The 8,925-nt window shown below is 49.6% G+C and overlaps 1 protein-coding gene across 1 annotated transcript; it reads left to right on the forward strand.

Annotated features, from left to right (window-relative positions):
• Positions 1–7,992, forward strand: tagapb (T cell activation RhoGTPase activating protein b). Its single transcript, XM_035618013.2, has 12 exons — positions 1–233; positions 1,299–1,463; positions 2,740–2,781; positions 3,207–3,291; positions 3,408–3,461; positions 3,900–3,969; positions 4,265–4,425; positions 4,738–4,899; positions 5,045–5,154; positions 5,435–5,621; positions 5,879–5,960; positions 6,224–7,992. Exons 1-12 carry the CDS (start codon positions 16–18, stop codon positions 7,408–7,410), a joined length of 2,523 nt encoding a protein of 840 aa, XP_035473906.2. The 5' UTR covers positions 1–15; the 3' UTR covers positions 7,411–7,992.
• The last annotated feature ends 933 nt before the right edge of the window (positions 7,993–8,925 follow it).

An 8,925-nucleotide genomic window follows, 5' to 3' on the forward strand; every position in this document is an offset into this window, starting at 1 on the left:
TGGTCAGGCTGTGGGATGTCCCTGGCCGTCACCCACCCTCTCTCGTGTGTCCACCCGCTCAGGGAGGAGGCGTCCTGCCGGGTGTCCGTGGAGCAGAGTCCATTCGTCCTCGGCCTCAGCAGCGAGAACGGAGAGCTGCTGCTCGACGAGTGCGTCCAGGTCACCGAGGGCGCGAAGACCACGGAGAGACACCTGTTCCTCTTCGCCGACGCCATTGTTCTCGCCAAGCTCAAGTAAGGAATGTAGACATGGGTGTATGCTCTGGTACAAATAGGCGGGGATTGTCAAGTATTTACAGAAAAGGACGTGCGATTTCTTTACCACTGGGAAACTACTGGATAAAAACAGATGTAGAAAACGCAGTTGCGATGCTGAAATAATAACGGAACGCGCTTCTGCTGAAACTGTACAGTTGGAATGGAATAGTGAAAGAGGAAGTCAAAACCCAAAGTGTATTTTTAGGGAATCTCCCAGCACCAGTAAACTGTTTAGTCCTTGTGACTTCAAATCAATAGAAGAAAGTGTGGTGATTCCCATTGGGTGGAGTCACATGGTCACAGTTCAACGGTTCGCTCTCTGAAAGAGGTTGTGCACTTCCAGAAAATCATTTCAACACCGAAAGGTGAAGTTGCAGACATGTATATGAGATACCATAATTTCTATCCTAGTCTCACACGTTGTATTAAATATACAGAGTCTAAAAAATATATAGGAGCTGTTTAAAAAAACTCTGATTCCACCTTGCCTTTTGATAAAAAATTATTTTAGAAGTAGATATTCAGTTTCATCACTTTCTTCTGCTTATTATTATTATTATTATTATTAGTGGGTAGAATTAAAAATGTCCTGTCTCCTCTCAGGATGCACTTTGCCAGATCGCAACCCAACATAATCAAACAAATCAAATGAGTCTGAGCACGTTTTGAGTTGTCACTGAGCTGTTCGTGAAAGCTGAAGTGGAAGTTTTAGTGGGAGGACACTCACACTCATGCCTGTACCACAACCTGCCCACTGTTCCAGTAGAGTGCACAACTGGAACTATCTATACAATACCGTACCCACACTTGTGGGGACTCGATATATGAGTGTACTGTACATGGTACTATTCCGCGTTCAGTTCGTGTGCGCGCGAAACGCAGAAACGTTTCGAAAAAGTGCAGCAATCGGATCGGCACTGACACAGAAAATGGCCGAGCCGCAACCTCGGTTGTGATGGTCGTGAGAGAAGACATGGGAAGAGGAGTGCCTCTGAAAGGGCACCACTGCCTTTTTCTTTCTTTCTGTCTCTGTCTCGACAGGGCGACCGCCGGCTACCGGCTGAAGCACCGGGTGGGCCTCGGCCACATCTGGCTCCACAGTTTGGAGGACGAGGCGGGGGGGGAAGACGGAACGGCCGGGGACGTTGACCTCAGGGTGACCCTCGCCCTGGCCTGGGAGCTCACCTTCTGCCTGGTGTGTTTTCGGTGAGCAGGAACACGCCAGAGGACTCGGACAGCAATCGGCTGCATGTAGCGCGGCTCGACCATCGGAGGGAAAAGCTTTCATGAGATCTCCCCCCGATGGAAGCGTTTGACGAATGGGAAGATGTACTTACTAAGCAGGGCCGAGTGACGAAGTGTGAGCAAGACCTGCCGTCATTATGCTTCCCCTGCGTTTAACAGATTATAGAATAAAGAGCTCCGGACTCGCCGCTTTGAATAAAAAGAGTCAGTTGAATTAGTTTCAGCTCAGGTAAAGAAGTGTCTCCTGCACACGAATTCATCCACAGACAGACAGACTGTGATTTCCCCCTGACTTCTGACCAGAAATAGCCTCAGCTCGATGTTCATCAGGCCGGCTGTTTTTAATTCCTTGTGCCAAGCTCAGCTAACTTGTTTGTCGTCAATGAGAGCCGAGGCCAAAGAGAAAGTCCTCCCTGCGGCATCACAAGACACCGGGGTTGCAAAATAGGAAGTGCAGAGCTGGTTTGTCATGTGACGGGATCAGCCTCAGCCGATTCTATCTGGAAATAGTGACCTTTACGATAAAGCCAAAGTGCCATAGAGACGTGGACGCACACTCGTCGAGACAGTGCAATTCAAAACTTCCCCACAGTAGAAGACGAGTGCTCAAAAGGAACTCAGTGACACACGGTCAGTCAGAAAATAAGGCACATTAGTGGCACTTATTTGTGAAACACCCACGTTTCTTGCAAAGTGATTTTCGAATCAAATTGTGAAGCGTTATTCCAAGAAGGCAACGAAACCACCCCCCCGGGTGAGTTTTGAGTTGTTTTTGTTTGAAAAGGAGGAGGCATTTTCTCATTTGGTGCCTTTGGCTCCGGCAATGATTCAGCGTGTGAAACTTCCCTTCAGTCTCGCTCGCGTCGGGGGCCCACCGTGGAGCGTGTGCTCACTTGTTGACACTTGTGCCGTCGACCATGCTCACGCAGCGCTGCGCTGTTAACTGGCGGAAAGTTGCCCCGGCCATTGAAAAGGGGTTGAGCCGTGCAGGTGTGCACGTGGGCATGTTTCCACCGGCCGCCTCCGAGCCACAGCCGACCCAAAGCCTAGGAGGAAGTGGAATGTGTCTGGCTGGGGCCCGCCGTGACGCTGCTTCCTGTTCCCATGACTGAGTTACAGTTTCCAGCGGAGTCGATAAAAAGGGCGCTCGGGCTCAGCCCTCGCCTCAGTCCTCCCACTGCTTCATCTCTCTCTCTGTGGATCAGTAACTCACACCATGCCGTTATTTTGCCCACAGCTCGTCTGAGGTGAAAGAGCGCTGGTTAGATACTCTTCACAGGTAGGAAACAAAGTCGTCCTTTATTCTCATACGCTAATAAACTGTTACAGATTTTAAAACTAAGCGTTTCTGTAGCACTTGAGCCTTTTCTGGCCAACGCTGCCTGTTGACGTAGTATTTCTGCACAAATTTCAGATCACGCTGAACTCTGACATTTACTAGTTGAACTTAGATGATTTGGCCAGTGACTTTTTCTTACTTATAATATAGAGTCGATTACATCAGTGGAGAATTCTGTTCAATTCGTCTCTGTTGCTCTAAAACTGTACGCGATGACATCGTGAAGTGAACCAACACAGCAAAGTCAGATAAGAGTCAAACATCTGCGGTTGTAGAAAAAAAGATGACACTGAAGACGACGAAGAATGCGCATAGGGTTTGACGACCAAGCGACTGCACGTTTATGTCATTTTCTCCCTTCGCAGAAAAATCAAAGACGCGAAAGCGAGGGCCGTGTGTGCTCCTTCACCCCCCGACGTCCTCATGAAGGTGTTGAGTGGCAGCATTGTGGTGAGTCTCCCTCTCCCGCTCGCTCCCCCGTGCCCAACGGCAAAACGGCACTATTTCATTTTTTTCTGAAAAGTCATTACTAATTAACACCTCTAATCCGTCCACTCCGTTTATAGACGAAGACCCTGGCAGGAGGTGGCATGGAGCAATTCATCGAGCTTCCACTTGATGTGAGTAAAAAAAAACCCCCAACTCCCTTCAATCACGTGACCTATTGTTCAGGCCCAGACCACCGTCGGCAGAGGAGATTGGACCGTGGAGAGACGTGTTTCGGCACGATTCATGCAGATTCTGATAAAGCATATAGCTGAAAATCGTACAAAAATCCTAGGACATAATTGCACAGTTGAAAAGAATATGCATAATTATGTATTGTATGTATGTATTTTCATAATAAACGACAGTGACTAATCAGACATCCGATTGTTTGCTGGCGGCCGCCAGCCACGTGTCGGCGGGCACGAAGAGTGAAGCGTGTGTGATGCATGGCGACTGAGAAAAGAAAAATAACACGGCCCCTTCCTACTTTCCTCTCGCGCGGGCGTGCTCCAGTTCCTCTTGCACACTCTCAACCACATTGCTTTTTTGTTGTTGTTGTTGGTTTCCAGGGCGACGCAAAGACAGCCGCCCTGTCAAAAGAGTCCAACGACCAAGAGGACAAGCTGACACATCCCACTGGTGAGTTTGAAAAGTGGAACGGCTGCTTCGTCGGCGGGAGGGGGGCTTCGTTCACTGTGCCATGTGTCGCAAGGAGGCCGCAGAGAGAGAGAGAGAGAGAGAGAGAGCGAGCAACCACAGACACTGAGAGGAGGAAATCTCGCCCGTGAAGTGAAGGAAGACAGTCTTGTGACATGTTGGCTCTGTGGCCTCGGCTCTGGCGCATCCGCAATCTCCTGCATCGCGCTCTGCGCTCTCGCACGAACTGAAATGCCGTTCATTTGACCGCAAAACTCGTGTCGTTTGCTTCCGTCAGAAAAAAAGTGGAACCAAGTGGTGCGGCGGCTCCGAAAGGGCTCCAGCTTCATCAGCAGGGCGGGCCGAACGGAGGCCGACACGGACGCGAGGACTCGGCTGTTTGGGCAGCCCCTCTGCAAGGTTTGCCCCGACGACTGCTCACTGCCCAAACCAGTCACAGTGAGTCGCCATATCGTATATCTTGAATGTCAGGCTGTTTGCTTTCTTCCTCCCAATTCGGGTTGCTCTTTTACGCAAGGCCAAGAAACCAAACTGTCGCGGATACAAAAGCACCCTTGCTTCGCTGAAAATTGACGTTGGTTCTCAGAATGTGTAAATGGCGACAGGAAGCAACGCACACGCACCAAAACGCAGCCTTCTTTTTTTTGTTGGTGTGTGTTGTTGTTGTTATTGTATTACAATGAAAATCTCACCCCTCCTCTCCTCTCCTCTCCCCCCCCCCCCCCCTCCTCCACCCCGTCCACTCACCAGGAGATGCTGGTGTTGCTGAGGAAGAGGGGTCCGTCCACCGAGGGCGTGTTTCGGAAGCCGTGCAACAACAAGAACATGAAGGACATCAGGGAGCAGCTCAGCGGCGGCCTGGAGGTGGACCTGCAGGGCCAGCCGGTCGTTCTGCTCGTCGGGCTTCTCAAAGTACGTGTGTCCCCCCCCCGCCCCCGCCCCCCCGTGACCCGCGGGCCTCCGAGTTTGAACTAGTGACAGCGTCACCCTGCCCGTTGTCTTCCGCCAAGTGTGCGAGCTGTCTCATCACTCTCGCTCCCCTGTTTGGTTTTCGCAGAGTTTCCTGAAGGAGCTTCCTGGCAGCCTGCTGGTGTCTGAACTTTACGACACCTGGATGGCAGCACTGGACGCCGAGGACTCTCAGCGGAGAGGCCCGGAAATCAGAAAGTGAGCAATCGATAGCCGCTAATGAGTCGAGACACCCCACACTTATGTATGACCTTTTGATCTATGATGGAGAAACCGTTGGTATGTTTTTGTCTAGTGGAGTTTTGCAGAGAATCCCCAGTGTGGCCTTAGTACAAACCACTTCTCTTTTTAACCTGGCTTCTGTTTTTTAAAAAAGGAAGAAACTTTAAATAATAAAAAAATTGAAAAAAGGCCGCCAAACTTATCTTCCTCTTCTCCCCCCCCCCTTCCTTCCTCTTATTCACTACGTGCCGACCAGGGTGGTAGACCAGCTCCCGGGGCACAACAAACTCCTGCTTCAGCATCTGGTCTGCGTCCTCCATCACATCCTCCAGAGCGCTGACATCAACAAGATGGACGGCCACAACCTGGCGGTGTGCATCGCCCCCACGCTGCTGCAGCTGGACGGCACGCCGCTGGATGAGCAGAAGGAGAAGATGAAGAAGGTAGAGAGCCTCGTTGTGAATGCGCCCTCTCACATTTGGCGCTTTGAAGCCGCGCAGAGAAACCTCAGAGGGTTTCACAAGTAAGGTCAAAGTCCCACTCTCGACTCCTGTCAGGTGCCCTTTGGACAGAGCGAGGCGTCGTGTCTGTCGTGAACATCGGCTGCATATCATCTTCGGTTTTAGTATTGAATGACAATATCTGTTGTTTGCCTGACTTGACAATGCTCCTTTTTTTTTTTTCTTCTGGTTTGCTGCAGGTCACAGAGCTAACTGAGGTTCTGATCAAGCACTGTGAGATCCTTGGAGAGAATATCCCCAGTCTGCTGGACACTGACGACGGTAGATTTACACAGTGAATTAAACACCGAATGTGACCACGTGGTATATGATTCTGATGAATCGATTGAATTGTTAGTCATGGAAAATTCTGAATAGAAATCTGGGGCATGGAAAAAATTAAAGAAAAAAAATGAATAAATAAATGATGAATGCATATCCTTATCTATTTTTCTGACTTCACCTCCCCCCCTAATTATCATAGATGGCAATAATTATTGTATAATCTGAGGATCTAATCATCTCCTCCTCTTCCCACTCGACAGACTCTCTGTCCTCTCAGCACCACGACTCTGCGTATGACAGCACCGACCCAGAAGGAGATGGGGAGGCAGGGGAGAGCACCAGCTCCACATGCGGAGGGTGCGGCTCGTCCTCCTCCCTCGGTCCCTGCGCCGCTGCCGCCGCCGCCGCCGCCGCCGCCGCCGCCGGCACCACTTCCTGGGCATCTGACGCCGTCTTCAACCCAAAGCCGCCGATCCACCGTCGCTGCTCCGAGCCCATCATCCTCACCTCGCCCGATCTCGAGAGCCTGTGTGGCCACGCCAGGAGCCACGAGGACTGCTCCGTGGAGCGGGGGGACTTTGAGGAGCAGCCTCTGAAGAAGCAGATCTCCGACGACTCATTCTTGCTCAGGGGACGGGGGCGACCCGGGTCGGTCCTGTCGTTTCAAAAGCTGAGCACCGGCTCCGACATGGATCTTCTGCCCTACGCGGCGGGAAGCCGCGTCAAGGACTGCTCGTGCTCTTCGCTGGAGAGCGCTGCCTCGAACCTGTCAGACGGCTCCGTCTTCACCAGTTCCCCATTGGGGTCACCAGCCTGCCCCAGGAGAGCAAGCACCACCAACCAGCCCTCGGCGGCTGCAAAGGCTCCCCAGGACATTCCCAGACCGATTTCAGATGAGAAGAGGCACTCGCAGTCCATGAGAGTGGCCAGCAAAGTCCTAATGAGGACCAGGAGTTTAGGAGCCTTCGGCAGGAGCAGCCTGAAGAAAGACTCTCAGAAGGAGAACTCCTTCCCCTGCGAAACGCTCCAGGAGGACTCGCAGAGCGAAGCCGACCCGGCGGCCGAGCACAGGCCGCGCCCTCTGTCGTCCATCGAGGTGTTCAAGCAGGTGGACAGCCGGCTGCCCTGCAGGCCTCCGTCGTACGAGCAGTCCCTGCACAACGTGGGCCTCCCGCCGCACTACGGGCCAATGACCGTGCAGGACGCCAGGGAGAAGAGGTCCCGCCCCTCCTCTGTGAACTACGACTTCCCCGCGTCCTGCTCCGCCGCGCAGCACACAGACTGTTCCGCTCGGGCAGCACAGCACAGCGCTGTTGAGCGGCCGCATCCTTTTCGCCAGAGAGCCATGTCCGAGTCTGTGTCCAGAGGCCATCGCGAGGTTGTGTCCCGGAGATGCAGCCAGCCCGTGTTCGAGGAATTTTCCTACGCCAAGGAGTCTTATGTTTGATTGGCCTTTGGAACACGGACATTCCTTGAAGGCGGAACGGCAACTCCCCTCTTCTCAGTTTTATTCCTTCAGGGCCGCGTCATGCACGGACTTGGGGCGTCATTGTCTAACCTTAATTTGTTCGGATGGCACGTTTTGATTTACTTGCAATTCAGTTGCTCAGTGATAGCAGCTACGTCTAGTTCTTATCTTTTGTCTGCCCTGTTCTTGTATATGAAAACATGTTTCACTGTTTCACTTTGAATGTGAGTTTTGTGCCGCCTCTGTGGTCGCACTGCCTGAGTAGTACCATTTAGAGTACAAATATTAAAATATATGTTACCATGATAGCTATGTAGTCTGTCACAATGAAGCTATGGAAACACAGTTTGCTGTGGATAAAAAATATGCTATTACTTTCTATCTTTCTTTCTTTCTTTCTTTGTTGATGTAGAGCCTTTTGACCACTCTGGTGGGTTTATTTTTATTTTTTTTGTAAAACCATCTTCACCATCTTCAACTACATTAAAGCACTTTTCTGGTGACTGAATCATTTGTATACATGTATGCAAAAAAAAAGGTAAATAAAGGCCAATGGATATACATCTGAGTCCTTCCAAAGGATGAATGGTTTTAGGTCACCCCAAAAATAACTCAATAAAAGAAAATAACAAAGTAACAAAAAACAAAAGTCTCTTCTATTCTTTCTTTAAGACTTTTTTTGAAATTTTGGCTCAACTTCTACTCGAGGTGTTGCATAACAGGGGCTAACAAGCCTCATTCAGAGAACAGCATGTTCTGGCACCTACAGTTTGCTGAAACAGAAGGAAACCAGACATGGTCACATGGACGGATCTGGTTTTTCTCCGAATCGCTGTTCCTCTTGTCTCTTGAGCTGATGCCATCTTGTCTTCCTTCCTCTCTGAACAGTTATATCACATTGTTTCCTTCCTCGACAAGACGATTTAATTCATTCAAAACCGCCGCAACGAGATTGATTCTGAGCCTGATTGAGCAACGTTTCATGGTGACATTTTAGATTAGGTCTGACAATCTCTGCACATTTTTCATCTCGAATGATCAACTACACAAGGTAGACCCAAAAAAAGGCTATTATTTAAAATTCAATTAGATTAGGTCTGCACTGGAGAAATTGGTTTATTACATCTGGGTCAACGAGGCATTTATCAAACTCTGCACCGTTACAGGGGCAACAGAAAACAGGAAGATCTTATGCAACACAACACCACAACTTGAGTAACAAATGTCTTACAAAAGATTCTGCACAAATCTATCTATCTAACTATCCGTCTATATTCTGTATCTATCTATCTATCTATCTATCTATCTTCTGTATCTATCTATCTATCTATCTATCTATCTATCTATCTATCTATCTATCTATCTATCTATCTATCTATATATCTATCTAACTATCCATCTATATTCTGAATCTATCTATCTATCTATCTATCTATCTATCTATCTATCTTCTGTATCTATCTATCTATCTATCTATCTATCTATCTATCTATC

This window comes from Scophthalmus maximus, chromosome 18 (assembly GCF_022379125.1).
Source record: "Scophthalmus maximus strain ysfricsl-2021 chromosome 18, ASM2237912v1, whole genome shotgun sequence".
In the NCBI taxonomy this organism is placed as follows: Eukaryota; Metazoa; Chordata; class Actinopteri; order Pleuronectiformes; family Scophthalmidae; genus Scophthalmus; species Scophthalmus maximus.

Excerpts from the sequence above, each read along its gene's own strand:
- tagapb (XM_035618013.2), top strand. The coding sequence starts at position 16 with ATGTCCCTGGCCGTCACCCACCCTCTCTCGTGTGTCCACCCGCTCAGG. Across the intron at positions 234-1,298 it reads ATTGTTCTCGCCAAGCTCAA|GGCGACCGCCGGCTACCGGC; the intron begins GTAAGGAATGTA and ends CTGTCTCGACAG. Across the intron at positions 3,462-3,899 it reads TCATCGAGCTTCCACTTGAT|GGCGACGCAAAGACAGCCGC; the intron begins GTGAGTAAAAAA and ends GTTGGTTTCCAG.